Source organism: Mytilus galloprovincialis, chromosome 10 (assembly GCF_965363235.1).
Source record: "Mytilus galloprovincialis chromosome 10, xbMytGall1.hap1.1, whole genome shotgun sequence".
NCBI lineage: Eukaryota > Metazoa > Mollusca > Bivalvia > Mytilida > Mytilidae > Mytilus > Mytilus galloprovincialis.
Window position 1 is genome coordinate 79,483,834 of NC_134847.1, and position 22,043 is coordinate 79,505,876.

A 22,043-nucleotide genomic window follows, 5' to 3' on the forward strand; every position below is an offset into this window, starting at 1 on the left:
CGTGAGGGGACGTAAAATCATAATATTATATCCAAACTATGAGTGTTTGAAAGTTGCCTAAATTTGGTCAGATTGTTCATGAAAAAAAAACACATTTGTGTGCATAAACTGAGGGAAACACATCAAATATAAGAGGAAAACTACGACACAACAGCAACACAAAATTAAACTTTAACACACACAGAAACGAATTACAATTTAACAATGGCCATTTTCCGGAATTGGCACAGGACATTTTAAGAAAAAATGGTGGGATGAACCCGGTTTTGTGGCATGCCAAACCTCCCGCTTCTACGGCAATGGTAAATATATCAGTTAAATACAACATTACATGACAGGACTACAATACAAATAAATGATAGAACATATAGGACAGAGAAACACTCCAATTATAGCTAACAAAAGGTACCAGGTTTAAAAAACACTTATACGTCAGATGCGTCTTTCGTCAACACAAGGCTTACCAGTGACGCTCAGATGAAAAAAGTTCGAAAGCCCAGACAAGTACATTGAGGACCAAAAGTTCCAAAAAGTTGTGTCTAATACGGCTAGGGTTTCTGTCTGGAATAAGAACATCCTTGTTATTTCGAATAATTCATAATTTTGCAACCAGTGATGTTTTATAAAATGACTATAAAATAGATATACATGATAAAATCTAAGTGATGACTAACTACACAATAAAAACGGATACATAAAATTACCTAAAACAGCACATAAAAATTCACAGCCAAGTTAGCCAAAACCATAAACGCACAAAGTGACGTAATATATGAATTTCTTAACCAATATCCCCAAAATAGGATAGACAGAATTCAGGATTAGATTTGCAATACTGATATAACTTTTATCAATAACAATGAAAATTACAATATTAATTAATATCAAATTGTGGTAGTAAACTATACCGATTATTTGCCCAAATCCACGAATTTGGACACAAATTTGAAATTTATTGGTTAGACTTTTATTCATAAAAAGAAAACATGGTCATTTCTTGTTATTTCAAAATCCTATCTCATAATTTTTATTTATGCACACAAATTTGTTTTTTTCATAAACAATCTAACCATATTAAGACAACTTTCAACGACTGATAGCTTGTATACAAAGATATGATTTCAAGTCCCCTCACGCATTCACGATGTCCTCAATCAGAACCAATCCCCTCACGCATGACAAAATGAAAATATGAGGTTTTTAGATTTATTAAGATGTCTATCAACACCGGACAGAGTCAACGCCGCCCAAAACGACATTCATACCCATTGACAGAATAAAAAGTAAATTTGAACTTGAGGGTCTGTAATTGGAACCATTTCAAAATCGAAATGTCACTTTTTTAGGCAAATTCTCGTGGGGCAACTGATTTTGTAGGAGTTCAACTCCACGTACAACAGTAAATGATACATGTATCTCTTCGTTAAAGTATTCACCAAAGCATAGCATTCTACGATTTTCAATATTTTGATCAGTCGAATGAGAAAATTGCGATTTAGAAATGTTCATACCTTTTGAAGCGGTGACAATTACTCCACTCAAGCACAACCGGAAAATACTCTCACGGTTTTCATTGCAGAACCAAATGTTCTGCGTGTGTAGATTACCAGCCGTGGGTAGAATAAAGGTAGATTTACAACAGATTCCAACGAGTATGAAGCTATAGGTAGATTATTTGGTTAGCTTCCTTGCTAGCTCAACCATGAAATCATTATTAGACCTTATAAGGTAAGGTACAACAATCATTTGGGTGGAGTTAATAGTTAAGCAGAGAACCAATCAGAACTAGTGACAGAATTAAATAGTGTAAAACTATTTTTACAAGTCAGTTTAAAAATAAGTGTTCAATCTAAATTTAAAATTTAGTGATAATTATAAGCTAATTCACACGCATGTTGTAGGTGTGTTTGATTTGTCAATTTTATTTCAATCAATTACTCAGTTCATTTATAAATCCAGTTATGTGTATGTATAAGGTTAATGATCCCTTCTGTAGCCTTTGAATTACGAATGTTTCAAACTGCAATAATATAAAAACAGCAAAGATAATGAATAAAAGAGATGGGCCATTTTGTACATTTACAATGAGGAAACTTCGATCAAGCATTATTATTTGTACTTTTATTGCAGTTAAAAGTTAAACGGGATTTTGTGTCAAATAAACCAAGATTTTTGTAGAAAATCCACAGATATTTTTGTTATAAAATTTTAAGTATAGATTACTCAGACACTTGATTTTCTATGATGTGCTAGCATTTATTGTTTACAAAAAGTCCTAGACAACCGTTAATGTAAATGAAAAAAAATCGTTCGATGTCACGAAATTTGAGCGCACCCTAGAAGGTGTACTTGAATTGGTCCATATATATATTTGTTTAAACCAATATCTAAATTTATAACTTGTTTTAATGAAATCATTGCTAGTACTGTTTGCAAAAAATCCTCCATATATCAAGAACTAAATTGTCAACTATGAAAGTGCAAAGGAAATGCTGTGGATTTTCTTTAAAATTTCCATTTGTTTAGCATTGAATCAACACAAGGGTACATCATCCTTGAACAAAACATAAACCGTAACTCCGCTTCTAATTTATTGTAATACATAGAGTTTTTTAATTCAATCAAAAAGTATAAGAAATGAAATTTAATTTGCAAAGTTGTTTAGGGAAACCTGTTTGTATGAAACATACATATTAAACAGGCCATTGCTATGAGTGTTTTCATTGGATGATGAATTGGTGCTATGCTCCTCCCAATTTTGAGGTAATAATCATTTCATGGTTGAGCTAGCAAGAAAGCTAACCAAAGAATCTACCTGTAGCTTCATACTCGTTGGAATCTGCTGTAAATCTAACAATACCAACTGGTCAATTTAAATGTCCCTATTGTATTGTCAATTTTAAAAAAAGGTTGAGCTATAGGTAAAGTTTAACAGTAACACCCATAGTCAACTCACTGTAAGGATAGTCGTGATTTACTGGAAGTTTGGTACTTTTTATTCATTTTGTATACTACAAATACCTTGTAATGACGATTCACTCAATAATAATTTCATTCTTAGAGTGCCAATTTCATGGGTTCTTATGGTATATAAAAAACCACGAATTCGAATATTCAACATCGTTTACTTTTTCATAGATTTGAATACAAACTTTTGCAACATTAAGAAATTTACGTATCAACAAAAATGTTTTTTTCTTCAGTCTACGAAAATTGATACCAGTAAATAATATGAATCCATGTGTAGTATAGTACAAATATAGGATTTTGATTAATGTATTTCAGAATAAACATTTTATTATTTTATTGAACAATAGTTAGAAGCTCTAAAACATCAAGCTTATGTATGCATTACTCATACAAGTGTACATAACATTTTGGGTGTTTATACGAACAGGTATTCTCTTTTTGTTTATTTTTTTCATTAATTGTGTAATACAACTTGATCCAAATCACTGAATATAATTTAACATGGTTTCACATAAATGAAATGATTTGTTTAAAGTGAAATGATAATAAATTAGTCATCAGGAAGATAAAATGGATGCAAAGGGTAATCATTTGTGTGAGATTCACAATATCTCGTCTTTATCATAATGTTTATTTTAATTTTAATGTTCTTATGTTTTCTTTTTTCTAGTTAACTTTAACTATAACATTCATCAGTTTAAACAGTATTACATAAAACTTAATGATTTCTGTTTCTTATATTTCTATATCATCTTAATAAAAATATTTTTCATATATACATTTTTTTTAGAAATTAAGGGAGTCTCATGAAACTCAAACACCACCTCTTCTATAAATCAATTATTATCATTCAAGGCCTAACTTTTACTTAATTGTGCACTGTCTTTTTAATAATAACATTGTTCTTTAGCTTTCATCTCTATGACACGGAGAACAGGAAATCAGCTTCAACAACTGTCAACACAAACATCAGGAGGGCCAATACGTAAAGCCATCACCACTACAAATAATTTTATCACTGAAGATGGTAATCCCACTGGGAATTTTGAAATTAAAAATACAACTGAATCTTTTAACATGGAGGGAAACATACCTGTTATTGACGTGACACATAGTAGTGACCTGAAGATCAATTCTGTTAATAGTAGTAAAAGTGAACTATCTCCTTCTGATATCTCTTCTAATGTTTTAACTACCAGTTCATTTACTGTACTTGAAAACAAGTTGTCTTCTGTCAATGCAGAGTATAGCAGCGACCTAATAGATAGTTCTGTTAACAGTACTCAAATACACATCTTTTCTAATCGCATTTCTGACAATTTGAATCCCAGTGTATCACCTAAAACAGATATAATGCAAGAAAGCACCTCTTCATCGGTCACTGTTGGAGACAGTTTAAAAACAGGGACACCATCTGAAAGAACCTTCTTAAACACAACAATTGAAAAAGAAAAGGATAAATCTTCTATTGTTGATTTGTCTTCTGGTGTGTCGATGGGGACTACATTATATAATAGTATTTCAAATGAGTCATCAGTAACGACAGCCTATGTTGACGCAGATATTGACACCTCTAATGCTGTTTCAACGGATAATGTAATGTCAGATAAGCTTTCTTTGACAAAGAATATGAATTCTTATGATGAAAAGAAAAACAGCAGTTTTACTACAAATTTCGATACAACAATGAACACAACTGCTTTAAATTCTAGCGGTACAACTACTATAGAAGTAAGATTTTCTGGCGATAACAATGGTACAGTCAACATGATAACTCGTGATAAGGAAGGTTCATATGATATTGAATCAGTCGAAAGCTCCACTTCTAATGATAATTCAGTTGTCCATATTGAGACTCTATCTACTAGTTTAGATACAAAGGTAAATTATCCTACACTAGACTCTGTAACAGAAGCGTCTGCAACATCTGATAGAGTGTTTACTTCAATTCTAACAGCCAGAGAAGAAGCTCAGTGGGAGACTACAACAACGACTGATTTTGGTCCTGCTACTGATAAGCCTCCCAAACAATTCACTCAATCTCAACGTTTAAGTAGTCAGTTACCTGTTTTTGTTACATCTGTTATTGATAGTTCATCTGTTATTGCCAAATTATCACCAGAACACAGCACAAGAACCTCTACAAAATCTGTAAACTTGATTGCTACAGAAAATACTAAAACTAGTGAGATGCTGAATAAATCGACTTCTCAATACAATTTAGGATCACAGGAATTGAGTACAGTTGCTGAAGACAATCCAAACAAAGAATCAATTCAAAGTTCGTCAGTAACAGAGGAACTTAGTACAGTTACTGAATACAATCCAAGCAAAGGGTCAACTGAAGATTTTTCAGTATCGGAAAAACTGAGTACAATTACTGAGATTAGTCCAGGGAAAGGGTTATCTAAAGGTTTATCAGTAGCAGAGGAACTGAGTACAGTTACTGAAGTAAATCCAAGTAAAGAGTCATCTCAAGGTTCGTCCGTAATAGAGGAACTTAGTACAGATACTGAATACAATCAAAGCAAAGGGTCAACTGAAGGTTTATCAGTAGCAGAGGAACTGAGTACAGATGCTGAGGTCAATACAAGGAAAGGGCCATCTCAATGTTTATCAGTAACAGAGGAACAGAGTACAGTTGCTGAAGTCAGTCCAAGTAAAGAGTCATCTCAAGGTTCGTCAGTAACAGAGGAACAGAGTACAGTTACTGAAGTCAATTCAAACAAAGAGTCATCTGAAGGTTCATTAGGTACAAAGGAACTAAATACAGCTACTGGAGTCAATCCAAGTAAAGAGTCATCTCAAGGTTCGTCAGTAACAGAGGAACTTAGTACAGTTACTGAATACAATCAAAGCAAAGGGTCAACTGAAGGTTTTTCGGTATTGGAGAAACTGAGTTCAGTTACTGAGTTTAGTCATAGGAAAGGGTCATCTAAAGGTTTATCAGTAGCAGAAGAACTGAGTACATATGCTGAATTCAATCCAAGGAAAGGGCCATCTCAAGAAGTATCAGTAACAGAGGGACAGAGTACAGTTACTGAAGTCAATTCAAACAAAGAGTCATCTGAAGGTTCATTAGGTACAAAGGAACTAAATACAGCTACTGGAGTCATGCCAAGAGAGAGTTCACATCCCGACTTTACAGTGTCAGATGAAAGTACAGTGTCACATCATAAAGCTATTGAAATGACATCTCCCACTTTATCATCAACTGTCAAATTTGAAGGATCAAGTATTATATCATATGAGCCACAATCTCAAGCTTATATTGAAAACATAACTACTGAAGACACGTCAAGTGATCTAACAACCCCATCTTCATCAACTGTATGGGTAGATGCTGATGATATTGTAAGCCAAACTGTACCAGATCAAATGTCAAACATATTGACATCTCCATCTCCAATTTCTTTACCTTCTGAGGATATAACTGATGACATATCAAAATATGTGTCATCAAGTGCCTTTGTGGTCAACGATATAACACCTGAAATGACAACTCAAAGTTTTATACAACAAAACAGTGAAACCACGGGTACCTCCACTGTATCAAGTTCTTCAACAACCCACACAAAAACTTCTTACAAATCTGAGAATAAGGAAATGTCAACTGGTCATTTCACACAAGTTGGTAACCTTCAAAATACTACTATCATTGCAACAAAAGTACCAATAACAACTGCTCCCCCGACTATTGAAGGAACTTCACAATTTTATGGTACAACCACTTACAGTATTATAACTGGTAATAAAGGTATAGAACTACAGATTGTCATACCTTTCATATACCTTACCACTAGTGATAACTAACAGTATAGCAAATATTACTACCCTAAATACCTTAGAGTAGAGATGAGTTACAGTACACTGGTTCAGCACTTTCTATCTCTCATATACCTTACCAGTAGAGTTAACTTACAATACAGCAGGTCTTCCTATACTAAATGTACCTTAGCAGTAGATATGAGATAATATCATATCAGATTGAATCTTTCCCTAACTGTACCTTAGCAGTAGACATAACTTACAGCTATGCAGATCCTCTTTCCCTACATATACCTAACCAGTAGAGATGAGTTATAGTATAGCAGATCTTCCTTCCTTCCCTACATATATATTAGCAGTCGACATAAGTCACAGTATAGCAGATCTCCCTACCTTGATATACATTATTAGGTGTAGACATTAGTTACGAAGATCCTTTACCTTACTTTTCTCGTAGTAATAAACAAGAGTCACAGTATAGCAGATCTCCCTACATCGATATACCTTACCAGGTGTAGACATTAGTTTAGATGATCTTTTACTCTACTTTTCTCGTAGTAATAAACCAGAGCCTCAGTATAGCAGATCTCCCTACCTTGATATACCTTAGCTAATGCTTTTCTAGAATATTAACACTTGTCCAGTAGCCTATCTTAAACACATTTGTAATTAATTCACTTATTCTAAAATTCAACCAAATTATTGTCTTACTGACATTTTTACCTCCACTTTAATCACCATACCATTTACTTGTTTATTTCCAAACAAACAATTGACACTAAACATTAATCTTAAACCTAATAATTATTTTCCAAATATTCCGTCATTCACATATAGATTTTAATGGCATTTTTTGTATGAAGCAAAACCAATAAAATAATGTACTAGATAATGAATGTTTGTTCCAATCTGCATGCGTGTGGTTTCTGAACTTACAACTGTTCAATATAGATACTGAGCATTTTATCCAAATGTACTTACTTTGATATGACCTATATATATGTTTTCCAAAATAAAAGCAATGATTTTTCATATAATTTATAAATATTATTTTTACAGAATAAAAGGCGCACATAATTCAATAATAATTTCAAGAAAAGAATTAGTTTACTACATTAAGTGAAATTGACTAGCCTAGTTAAAGGAAATAGATGTGAATTATTCAGAAAGGGCTACCACTTAATTAATATATATAGTACTATTTTGTAGGTTTATTTTTCAATGTAACAATCACAGAAAGAAAACTTAATGTCATTCAGCTTCAAGTAAGAATATCTTCAACAAAAGGAGAAAAGTTTTCATTATTGAAATGGGTATATAAAACTGAAGAAAATTCAACAAGAACAGAAGAAAAAAAAGTCAGAGGAAGTCATTATATAGATAAATCCATCAAAGTGAAAGGGTTAGAGATAGGATTCTGTTACGATTTCCAGATTGATGTTCAAACACAAAAAGGCAGATGGATTGGTCCAATTGTTCAAAAGGCTTGCACAAGTAAGTGTGTTTTTTTAATCTATGGAACAAACGGTTAGTGAGAGTTATTTGCATCATCCTTGTGTTCTTGTTAATTAATGTATTATGGCTTGTCAAAACTTTATTGTTTGCATTTTATGTTTCAGAAAGTTATAAACATTACAAGATTTTGCTATTTAGGTTTTTTTATTCCTGCAGAAGGTGCAAAAATAAACTAAGGTGGGAAAGAGGTTTAAGAATCTCCCATCGTATAAAAGAGGAACGAAACAATAGGTCATTATCAAGATAAACATTAAGGACACCCAAATGAGGGAGGGTGGTTGATAATCGTTGATTGTGGGCGTGGGGCGATTTTTGTCTGGAGAATGAAAAGTTTTGACAAGCCATAATGTATTAATTTATATCAACTTTTGCCAGATTTTTATCAAATCTATATAAAAGGTTATCAGCAAAATTAATTGACATTGAACATCTTGATTTATATGTATCTACTCTTTTATTAAATTCATTTTCAAAACTACTAAAGACATCAACAGTTTTTGTTCTTTGCTCGGATACATAGTATGACTTATAAATAGAAAAGCTTAATAATGTTAATATATAATTCATAAAGTAATATTTATTATCTGAGATTTTATATCCAAATACCAGATGCTGCAATTTAATATCAAAATCTATTTTACTTCTTTTAAAGAGGTCATAGATTTTTTGCCAAAATCTATTCAAATATCTACACTTCAGAAAATAGTGAGCGTAATCTTCTTCTTGCTTACAAAAATTACACTTATCTGTCTTTAGTTACTTTCCACTGCACTAAAAGTTTTTAGTTGAAACAATATAATGTAATAATTTCCATCTAAATATTTTTAATATATTCTCGGTCATATATTCAAAAATATTTTTTCACAATGAATTCATATTAAGAGTTTCTTGTATTGGTAGGATTCTAAACCATCCCTATTGACGATTCTAGTTTTATACTTATCAAAGAGTTATATAACATTTTATTTGTTAATAATGTAGTCCCAATTAAATAATTTGTATGGCCCCGCAACGAAGTTGTCGGTGCCATATAGTTTTACCCTTGTCCGTAATTCCGTCATTCCGCAACAAACCATTATATGGAGTTTTCTTCTAAACGCCTTCAGATATTGGAATGATTTTTGGGGATGTGAGTTAACAATGATAAGTTACAGATCAAGTGTAAGTTTCGTTCCACTCCACTAATTTTTGCCTAAATTATGGGCTTTGGACTTTGAGAAATTGTTATATATCACAGTTATACGGAGTTTTTTTTTAAACGACTTCAGATATTGGGCTGATTTTTGGTATGTGAGTTAACAATGATGAGTTACAGATCAAGTTTAAGTTTCGTTCCGCTCCACTAATTTTTGCCGAAATTACGGGCTTTGGACTTTGATAAATTATTGAAAATCACAGTTATACGGATTTTTTTTCTATACGCCTCCAGATTTTGTGCTGATTGTGAAACTACCATCATTTTTGCGTCCACATGTGTTTATATTGAAATTGCATATTTTTCAACTTTTTTGGGACGGGCCATTCGTGTCGCTTTGACACATCTTGTCCCATATGATTTTATTTCTCTGAATATTAACTGTAGTTTTGACAGAATTCTCTTTTTGAACAACATGAATCCATTCTGCTGGTATAGATCTTTTTAATTTGTGAAATTCGGCGATCCAGTGTATTTTGAACTTTAGTTTGTTTAGAATGTAGATTTCTGATACTGACATTTAATCATCTAGGATATTGGATCACTACTGATCCAGTTCTCAAATATAATTGGTTTATTACCAAATTTTATAAATTTATTTCCCCATATTTCTTGCTTTCTAATATCGACAATTGTGTCTGGTTGTTTTGTTTGACCCCCGCCAGTCAAATTCCAAGACTTTATTACTTCTTTATAAAAAGCAGGAATATCTTTAAAATATCTTAAAGATTTAATATCACTAAAATTCATATTAAATATTGACAAAATATTGTTTGAAACATTTAAGTATTTAAATGGTACAAGCTTCCAAGTCGCAAGTTTACCATTTACCAATCTATTTACCCATGATGCTTTTAAGGCCACAAAATAACTTTTAAAGTCTACCATTTTAGATTCCCTTCTCATATGGACCAATCATCATGTTTCTTTTAACCTTGTCTGGTTTCCCATCCCAAATATATTTATATCTACTGTTTCTATTTCTTTTAATAATTTTCTGAAGTTAGACAGACGCTTCCCAAGAAAGTAAACAAAGGCAATACCCTGCCAACAAATTTTCACTATAGGATTTTTGAAAGTCTTGAAATGTTATTGCTATAATTTGAAACTATTTGTGGGAAAAGTAAGTAGAATTTTATTTAGATTCGGCATATTGACAAACAGTACAAACATAAGCTCTAATGAGCTTTTCACCGAATATAAAAACATATGCATTAACAAATAATATAATGTAACGTGTACACAAGGTACGCGTGTCTGTTTCTATTTAAAATGAGTCCGTTACCAGTTTGATACTGGATCCAAAATGTTCTATTTATATTTACAAAATAAATAACAAGTAATCTGCATTCATAAATTAACGTCAATGAACCAAAATATGTACAACTGCTCTTTGCGTTCTCATAAACTATCTACAATTATTCTACTTCAAATATATATATATATACAACTGGAACAAATTTGTACTATTACAAATTTGTCCTGGGTCAGGAACAAACTTGTCCTCTTGATACAATAATGTGCCCTAGAATTGTACACACTTGTCTTTGTTCTGTTGGTACAATTTTGTACTTTACAAGGTGGTCAAACAGACTCACACTTGTCCTACACGGTACAATATGGTTCAGATTGTAAACGTACAAGTCCATATTTCGAACAGGCACCAACCTGTTCTTTATTACACTTAGTAATATTATCTAATATATACGGGCCAGAGATCTCGAATATGTACGTACCGTACTTCAGGTCTTCGTCTTCAAACGTATGACAATCGACCCTGACCAACAATCGGAAGTTTTTAACGACCTTGATTGGCTATACCGCCCTTGAAGATGGAAGTGTTTAACGACCTTGACTGGCTTTTCAGCCCTCGCACGGTCGGCTCAGGGTTTCCGCTGGCGGTCGCCATTTTCGCAATTTGCGAATAAATAATAATTGTGGCGATAAAAATTCGTCATTTGCGAAAGAATTGGGCGAAAGAAATATATAAACCGATTTATTTTCCTCCATCTTGTTTATTTACTTTTTAGCTCACCTGGCCCGAAGGGCCAAGTGAGCTTTTCCCATCACTTTGCGTCCGGCGTCCGTCGTCCGTCGTCCGTCGTCGTCCGTCGTCCGTCGTCGTCGTCCGTCGTCGTTAACTTTTACAAAAATCTTCTCCTCTGAAACTACTGGGCCAAATTAATCCAAACTTGGCCACAATCATCTTTGGGGTATCTAGTTTAAAAAATGTGTGGCGTGACCCGGCCAACCAACCAAGATGGCCGCCATGGCTAAAAATAGAACATAGGGGTAAAATGCAGTTTTTGGCTTGTAACTCAAAAACCAAAGCATTTAGAGCAAATCTGACAAGGGGTAAAATTGTTTATCAGGTCAAGATCTATCGGCCCTGAAATTTGCAAAAGAATCGGACAACCTGTTGTTGGGTTACTGCCCCTGAATTGATAATTTTAAGGAAATTTTGCTGTTTTTGGTTATTATCTTGAATATTATTATAGATAGAGATAAACTGTAAACAGCAATAATGTTCAGCAAAGTAAGATTTACAAATAAGTCAACGTGACCGAAATGGTCAGTTGACCCCTTTAGGAGTTATTGCCCTTTTTAGTCAATTTTTAACCATTTTTCGTAAATCTTAGTTATCTTTTACAAAAATCTTCTCCTCTGAAACTACTGGGACAAATTAATCCAAACTTGGCCACAATCATCATTTGGGTATCTAGTTTAAAAAATGTGTGGCGTGACCCGGCCAACCAACCAAGATGGCCGCCATGGCTACAAATAGAACATAGGGTAAAATGCAGTTTTTGGCTTATAACTTAAACAACAAAGCATTTAGAGCAAATCTGACAGAGTAAAATTGTTAATCAGGTCAAGATCTATCTGCCCTGAAATTTTCAGATGAATCAAACAACCTGTTGTTGGGTTGCTGCCCCTGAATTGATAATTTTAAGGAAATTTTGCTGTTTTTGGTTATTATCTTGAATATTATTATAGATAGAGATAAACTGTAAACATCCATTATGTTCAGCAAAGTAAGATCTACAAATAAGTCAACATGACCAAAATGGTCAGTTGACCACTTTAGGAGTTATTGCCCTTTATAGTCAATTTTTAACCATTTTTCGTAAATCTTAGTAATCTTTTAGAAAAATCTTCTTCTCTGAAACTACTGGGCCAAATTTAACCAAACTTGGCCATAATCATCATTGGGGTATCTAGTTTTAAAAATGTTTCCGGTGACCCGGCCAACCAACCAAGATGGCCGCCATGGCTAAAAATAGAACATAGGGGTAAAATGCAGTTTTTGGCTTATAACTCAAAAACCAAAGCATTTAAATCAAATCTGACTGTGTAAAATTGTTTATCAGGTCAAGATCTATCTGCCCTGAAATTTTCAGATGAATCGGACATTCCATTATTGGGTTACTGCCCCTGAAATGGTAATTTTAAGGAATTTTTGCTGTTTTTGGTTATTATCTTGAATATTATTATAGATAGAGATAAACTGTAAACAGCAATAATGTTCAGCAAGGTAAGATCTACAAATAAGTCAACATGACCAAAATGGTCAGTTGACCACTTTAGGAGTTATTGCCCTTTATAGTCAATTTTTAACCATTTTTCGTAAATCTTAGTAATCTTTTAGAAAAATCTTCTCCTCTGAAACTACTGGGCCAAATTTAACCAAACTTAGCCATAATTGGGGTATCTAGTTAAAAAAATGTGTCCGGTAACTTGGCCAACAAACCAAGATGACCGCCATGGCTAAAAATAGAACATGGGGGTAAATTGCAGTTTTTGGCTTATAACTCAAAAACCAAAGCATTAAGAGCAAATCTGACAGGAAGTAAAATTGTTGATCAGGTCACGATCTATCTGCCCTGGAATTTTCAGATGAATCGGATAATTGGTTGTTAGGTTTCTGCCCCTGAATTGGTAATTTTGAGGAAATTTTGCTGTTTTTTTTTTTGTTATCTTGAATATTATTATAGATAGAGATAAACTGTTAACAGCAATAATGTACAGCAAAGTAAGAACTAAAAATAAGTCAATATGACCAAAATAGTCAATTGACCCCCTAAGGAGTTATTGCCCTTCATAGTCAATTTTTAACAATTTTCTTAAAATTTGAAGATTTTCAATAACATTTTCCACAGAAAGTACTGTTATAGATAGAGATAATTGTAAGCAGCAAGAATGTTTAGTAAAGTAAGATCTACAAACACATCACCATCACCAAAACACAATTTTGTCATGAATCCATCTGTGTCCATTGTTTAATATGCACATAGACCAAGGTGAGCGACACAGGCTCTTTAGAGCCTCTAGTTTCGAGTTTCTCGGACTTTACCTGATCAGACAATACTCAGAATTCACCTTGACCTCATTAAGATTTAGACAGAAAATCAATAATCAACTGATTGCATTTTATAGCTATCGACAACAAAGGACTAATTAATAAAGGTGTTGATTGAATTGTTTCACAAAATGATATGGTCAAATGGCTTCCGCTATAAATGTCACATACAGAATTTATTTACATCTTTGCGACGCACGTGTTTGAAGCAAACTTTTGACATCTCTCCCTTTAAAGATAGTTTTGAAAAGAAAGCTGTTGTTGTGACGAAAATTGTTCAAAAGCAAGAAAAATCTCCGATTTAAAACTTTAATTCTTTTATCCTTTGACTTTAATAAAGTCGTTTGAGTGACACATGCACGTGTTTCAAGCATAGTTGTACGTCTCAACTTTTTCATTTACGATGGTCAAGAAAAGAAAACTGTCGTTATGAAAAATCTATCCAAAAGGCTGGGAACAACCCCTCGAATGAGAGTAACCCTTCAATGTAATGACTACACATGAAATGAGGGATCAATTTCATGTGATAAAAGCTTTTGTTTTGTTGTAAAAATTACTTCTTAGTACAAAAGGGCACAACAGGAAAAATATATTTATGTTACTTGGCGAAAAAAATAATAAAGTGGCGAAAAATATATTGTTTTGGCGAAAGAGGTGGCGAAAAAAATAATTGACCCAGGGGAAACCCTGGTGAGCTTTATCATATTTTGATGCGTAGGGTCGGGAACAGGTGAGGACGCCATATGTAGGCCGCCATCTTGGTTTTGGTGAGTTGTTTTTCTTTTGTTGACTATTTTGATGTTTCTTTTACTTCACAACGGCTGTTTTCAGGGCCAGATTGGTCAGCTTGGTAGCCCGCTAACCTCGATGATGGAGTACTGGTAGATGAATCTCGGACGTAGTATTATAAATGACAGGAAACGTTATCAGGACAAAAGCAGCGAGGCAGTGAAATGAAGGTCCATTATCTAACGCCTAGGATACAGCCCTCGGACGTTAATCGGCACAACACTCCCCCATGATACAATGGGTTTTGGTGTGCATGTTAACGCGGGTACGCCTACTACTACGTCTACTGTACGGCTTGGATTTGTTTCCGTCATCTAAAGTAGTAAGTCGTTGATCATCTAACTGTAAACCCTCATGGAAGATAGCGGGTAAAGGAGAGCTGGCCCAGCACGTCCGTTCAGCTGTAATGACTGAGACGTGACTGATGGATTGGGAAGCCCTTGTATATATATATGTAAGTGTTTAACGAACTTGACTGGCTTTTCAGCCCTCGCACGGTCGCACTGTGCCGGAAGGCGTTTGTTGTAATTGGTTAGCTTTGTCATATTTCCGGATGCCGTGGGCAGGAACAGGTAGTAGATGACGCCATATGTAGGCCGTCATCTTGGTTTTTGTGAGTTGTTTTTCTTTTGTGGACTATTTTGATGTTTCTTTTACTTCACAACGGCTGCTTTCAGGGCCAGTTTGGTCAGCTTGGCAGCCCGCTAACCTCGATGATGGAGTACTGGTAGATGAGTGTCGGACGTAGTATTATAAATGACAGGAAGCGTTATCAGGACAAAAGCCGCGAGGCAGTGAAATGAAGTTCCATTATCTAACGCCTAGGATACAGCCCTCGGACGTAAATCGGCACAACACTCCCCCATGATACAATGGGTTTTGGAGTGCATGTTAACGCGGGTATGCCTACTACTACGTCTACTGTACGGCTTGGATTTGTTTCCGTCATCTAAAGTAGTAAGTCGTTGATCATCTAACTGTAAACCCTCATCGAAGATAGCGGGTAAAGGAGAGCTGGCCCAGCACTTCCGTTCAGCTGTAATGACTGAGACGTGACTGATGGATTGGGAAACCCTTGTATATATATGTAAGTGTTTAACGAACTTGTTCAGCCCTCGCACAGTCGCTCGGTGCCGGAAGGCGTTTGTAGTAATTGGTTAGCTTTGTCATATTTTCGGATGCCGTGGGTCAGGAACAGGTAGTAGAGGACGCCATATGTAGGCCGCCATCTTGGTTTTGGTGAGTTGTTTTTCTTTTTTGGACTATTTTGATGTTTCTTTTACTTCACAACGGCTGCTTTCAGGGCCAGTTTGGTCAGCTTGGCAGCCCGTTAACCTCGATGATGGAGTACTGGTAGATGAGTCTCGGACGTAGTATTATAAATGACAGGAAGCGTTATCAGGACAAAAGCCGCGAGGCAGTGAAATGAAGGTCAATCACCCAACACCTAGGATACAGCCCTCGGACGTTAATCGACATAACACTCCCCAATGATACAATGGGTTTTGGAGTGTATGTTAACGCGGGTACGCCTACTACTACGTCTACTGTACGGCTTGGATTGGCTTCTGTCATCTAAAGTAGTAAGTCGTTGATCACCTAACTGTAAACCCTCATCGAAGATAGCGGGTAAAGGAGAGCCGTTCAGTTGTAATGACTGAGACGTGACTGTAATGATTTGAATTCGGAAGCCCTTGTATATATATATATATGTAAGTGTTTAACGACCTTGCCTGGCTTTTCAGCCCTCGCACGGTCGGGTAAGCCCTTGTATATATGGAAGTGTTTAACGACCTTGACTGGTTATACAGCCCTCGCACGGTCGGCTCGGTCCCGGAAGGCGTTTGGTGAGCTTTATCATATTTTGATGCCGTGGGTCAGGAACAGGTAGAAGAGGACGCCATATGTAGGCCGCCATCTTGGTTTTGGTAAGTTGTTTTTCTTTTGTTGACTATTTTGATGTCGGTTTACTTCACAACGGCTGCTTTCATGGCCAGTTTGGTCAGCTTGGCAGCCCGCTAACCTCGATGATGGAGTACTGGTAGATGAGTCTCGGACGTAGTTCTAAAGATGGCAGGAAGCGTTATCAGGACCAAAGCCGTGAGGCAGTGAAATGAAGGTCAATCACCCAACACCTAGGATACAGCCCTCGGACGTTAATCGGCATAACACTCCCCATGATACAATGGTTTTGGAGTGCATGTTAACGCGGGTACGCCAACTACTACGTCTACTGTACGGCTTGGATTGGTTTCTGTCATCTTAAGTAGTAGGTCGTTGATCATCTAACTTTAAACCCTCATCGAAGTTAACGGGTAAAGGGGAGCTGGCCCAGCACGTCCGTTCAGCTGTAATGACTGAGACGTGACTGTGATGGATTGGATAAGGCCTTGCACGAATCTCTCCTACTTATATACCCCGATGATAGCTGTACCATTCTTGGAGGAGGGGTGTTTTATCAAAGTGCCTTCTTACCAGTATCTGAGTTTCCTAAGAAACACCCCTTTATATTTGACCTGACCCAAAGTTTACCCACGAAACATCTTACTCTTTTCTATGTTTATTAAAGTATTATACAAATGTATAAAATGTTTCTGCCAAACAGTAACTAAGGTAAACTATTGAACCTATATGATACAAAATCACAATATTAAACAAGGCATGCAGCATGCAAAATAAATAATTGCCTAAAAGTACTATAAGATATATTTCCTTTTTTCACCATTTTGATTCAATTCCAACTAAATAAGGATAATCGAATATGTTTTTTATACAGTATTATAACCGGAATATTTCAGAGCCAAGAGCACCTGGTTCAGGAACACGTATTGGGAATACTACGATAACTTCCATACCCCTGTTGATTGAACATCCTGCAGATGAACATTTTGATCGTTTTAGAATTGATTATGAAAACAATATCAATTCAAGAAAGTTGTCAATGACAGTGGCCAGGGCTGTTGGTGTTAATCAAACAAAGACAGAAATTACAGGACTGGTACCACAGAGTTGTTATACGATTGATGTTTATGCTGTTTCCTTCTCAGAAATAAGTCAGAATTCTCGTTCTTTTACCAATGTGTGTACTCAGACACCGTGTAAGTATTGTCATATAAAATAAATCAAATCAGAAAAGGAGAGTGCCAATACCCAACGAATGTTATGAATTTCCCATAGAGCAGTTTTCCAAAAATCTTAATCTTACATGTAACAAAAAAATAATTGCATGACAGCTTCTTATGTTCTCTCTGAGTTTCACTAATATTGTCATAAAGTGTATTTCTGTACACATATGACCAATTTATAGATGTGTAAGGAGTGGTAAAAAAAGAAATTTTGATGGATTTTTGTGGTTTTGTATTAACAACAAAGTTTATTACTTTTAAATTAAAATAAAAATTAAATGTTATGGATAATTATATGTATTTTAATTCAGAACCATGGAACAACATAAAGGTCATTTTTTAGGTAGATGGAACACTTTAAATGCAGTTTCTTTTAATTGAAAATCAGGAAATCTATGAGACTATAAGAGATCGATCTACTAAACTTTTTTTTCTTGTTTCAGTGGATCCCAACTCCTACACAGTCATATATGGTGATTCATCATTTACAATATTCTGGGTAAAATTTAGTGATAAATACCATGTAAATGTTTCCTGCAACTACCTGTCACAGGTGTTATCTAGGAACAAGCCTTCATTATCTGTGAATGGAACTATTCCTGGAGATTGTTGTGTGTTGAATGTAAAGAATTGGAATTATACAGTATCTCGGCATTACTTTGTTCATGTGAACGAAACTTGTAAGTCACATTGATTTTTGCACTATGAAATTTTTCTTTTTCTTGATTTATCTAATCAATAGCGCTTTGCTTCAGTCATACATTTATCTCAGACCAACCAAAACTAAACATTGGTATACTTAGGCAACAGCTATTTACATGTATCAAAGAGTTTCATTATAACCTTGTTAAGACGATATTAAAACAACACAAAAAGCACAAAAAGATATCAGTTGAACATATGGAAATTATTTTTGATAAAACTATGTTTTGTTACTGTGATTTTACTGTAAGTGTTGCTCTCCACCAATTGCAGTTTATTCAAATTTCTGACCAAATTCCAATTTGTTTTATCAAGCCAAACTGTTCAAAAACTTTAAAAAAACTGCTGTAGAAAACAGTCCAGTCATGAAAATGCAAGGTGTTAAAACATAAAGCATGTGTTTCAGCAGTGTTAGAGCTATATATAGTAAGCATATGTATTCTACAACCTTCTTAACCTGCACATTAATTGGTAAACATCTGAACCGATTATACTGTTAATAGTGAATCAAATTAAATAGTGTTAGTGTGTGAATTTCTACGGGTCGCCGAATGGGACTCTTGTGATTTTGTACCCGAAATTCAATTTTGTACTGACAAAAGTGAGTTTTGATCAACAACAATGAGTTCAGTTTAACAAAATTGTAGCATAACGTGACGGTACCCAAATTGCACCTTTTTTGACAGCTTTTCCACCTACGTTTTTTTGTGATCAAGAGAAAAAAAATCATTTTATGTTTATTTTGTAGCCGTATCCTTCTTTATTATATTGGTACACCAATTTAATTTTCAATCCATATGGAATCATAAAAAAATTGGTCTGAACTAACCTCCAAACCATCAATGATTCCGTTATGAGGAGTACCCAAATTGCATCCATGCTTAAATTCACATCGTCAAAAGTCGAATAACAGAGCTTTTGTTTAGTTTTTTCTAATATTTTGAACAATTGGATATTTGTCCATGCTTACTCTTCATTTTTTAAGAAATGGATACTTAAAACATATTGTATTTGCTAATTTTAAAAGGCACTGGCTACGGTTACATGGAAATGTAACAATAATAAAAATATTATTGTTACATTGGGGACTAAATGCCGGAATGCATGGTTGGATAAGGAACCGATTAATTACGAATGTAACAATAATTATTGAGGCTACGGTTACATTGCGTTATTGTTACATGAAAAACAGCAATGTTCGATGGGACTAGTAATATGTACTAAATAATAAAAGTTGAAGACATTATCTTATATTTACAATACATACAAGTATAACATACAATTTTTTGATTTTTTTATAGTACGTCCTCCATGGATTCTGAAATCGGACTCGGACATCTCTTAAACTGAGTTTTATCATGCGTAGTGTTGTGCGTTTGTTTTTTTTTTCTACATTGGCTAGAGGTATAGGGGAGGTTGAGATCTCATAAACATGTTTAAATCCGCCGCAGTTTTGCGCCTTTCTCAAGTCAGGAGCTTTTGCATGGCCTTTGTTAGTCTTGTATGTTTTTTTAATGTTAGTTTCTTGTGTATAATTCGGAGTTTAGTATGACGTCCATTATCACTGAACTAGTATACATATTTGTTTAGGGGCCAGCTGAAGGACGCCTCCGACGGATGCGGGAATTTCTCGCTATATTGAAGACCCATTGGTGACCCTGGCTGTTGTCTGCTCTATGTTCGGTTTGTTGTCGCTTTGACACATTCCCCATTTCCATTCTCAATTTTATACATGTATACAGAAGTTCACAGTGTTAGTTCACAGTTAGCAAACTTTGCTTTTGATGTATCATTTTTTGGTAAGTGCGTTTGTATAGCTGTATGAAATTTGTGTCTTGATATTGTTTCAGTTTCGTTTCAAACGCATCCCATGCAAGTTTTAAATTTTTCACCCAAACAAAATTGGTAATGGGAATCTCTTCATCTTTTGTTCAAAGTATAATGACAGTAATACGAGTAGGTGTGCAGTAAAAATACTTAAAAGTGAACATTTTTCTCAGCCCGAGTTTTCAACAACAAACCATTGAACTATATTTTTCGCCTTTGGCACTACTAATTTGAAGTAGTATCTTTAAGAACGTGACCAAATCCATTAATACCTAAAACTATTTAAACACTATTTGTTGAATAATAATATTTATTATTTATTATTATAACAAGTATTATTTAGTAGACATGAATGAATTAAGCAACAAAACTATATAAAAGATTTAAGTTTAATAAATCTAGCGTACATTGCTGTTTTTCATGTAACAATAACGCAATGTAACCGTAGACTGACTAATTATTGTTACATTCGTAATTAATCGGTTCCTTACCCAACTTTGCATTCCGGCAATTAGTCTCCAATGTAACAATAATATTTTTTTATTATTGTTACATTTCCATGTAACCGCAGCCAGTGCCATTTTAAAAAGATGATGTTTTGATGACGTTGCATGGCGACGTTTCGGTACATTTTGCATTTTCAGTAGACACTTCATCTGTTGATAAATACTGTGAACGTTTTGTGTATATCTAAATAGTTTTACCTATGTTGAAAGACGTGCATAGTATCAAGTCATAAAAATGCAAATTGTTTCGTCTCTAGGAAATCTTGTAAGATTTTCGCTGCTATTTTTGCTAAATAGGTGCAATTTGGGTACTCGGTGTAATTTGGGTACCGTTACGTTACTACAAATTTAAAATTTTGTCATACAAAATTATCTTTCAGTGGACAAAAGTTACTGTTGTCATGACAAAATTCATTTTTGTAACACAGACTTCACTTTTGTTACCTAATATGAAAATTGGGCGACAAAAGTCAATTTTGTATGCAAATTTGTTTAGTTTGGATTCTGTGAACTAATTTGCATACAAAATTGACTTTTGTGAGACGAAATTGACTTTTGTGAGACAAAATTGACTTTTGTGAGACAAAATTGACTTTTGTGAGACAAAATTGACATTTGTGAGACAAAATTGACTTTTGTGAGTCAAAATTGACAAAATTGAATTTTGTCTCACAAAATTGAGTTTTGTCTTACAAAAGTCAATTTTGTCTCACAAAAGTCAATCTTGCATGCAAATTTGTTTAGTTTAATTGGATTCTGTGAACTAATTTGCATACAAAATCGACTTTTGTGACACAAAATTGACTTTTATGAGACAAAATTGACTTTTGTGAGACAAAATTGACTTTTGTGAGACAAAATTGACATTTGCGAAACAAAATTGAATTTTGTGAATTTTGTCTCACCAAATTGAGTTTTGTCTCACAAAAGTCAATTTTGTCTCACAAATGTCAATTTTGTCGTCGAAAAATTTAATTTTGTCGTCATAGAATTGAATTTTGTTGTCACAAAATTGACTTTTGTGAGACAAAATTGACTATTGTGAGACAAAATTTACTTTAGTGAGACAAAACTCAATTTTGTGAGACAAAATTCAATTTTGTCAATTTTGTCTCACAAATGTCAATTTTGTCTCACAAATGTCAATTTTGTCTCACAAAAGTCAATTTTGTCTCACAAAAGTCAATTTTGTCTCACACAATTGACTTTTGTGTATTAATTTCCATATCAGGTAGCAAAAGTTAATTTTGTATGCAAATAAGTTTATATTTGCATACCTGTTTAAC

The 22,043-nt window shown here is 34.3% G+C and overlaps 1 protein-coding gene across 2 annotated transcripts in view; it reads left to right on the plus strand.

The window, feature by feature from the left end:
• LOC143048504 (receptor-type tyrosine-protein phosphatase eta-like) overlaps positions 1-22,043 on the plus strand; it is a 52,579-nt gene that overhangs the window by 10,015 nt on the left and 20,521 nt on the right. For both annotated transcript variants that reach the window (XM_076222194.1, XM_076222193.1), the window contains exons 4-6: positions 7,948-8,232; positions 17,396-17,695; positions 18,166-18,402. In XM_076222194.1, coding sequence (XP_076078309.1) covers positions 7,948-8,232; positions 17,396-17,695; positions 18,166-18,402 — 822 coding nt within the window. The remainder of the gene's footprint in view (positions 1-7,947; positions 8,233-17,395; positions 17,696-18,165; positions 18,403-22,043) is intronic.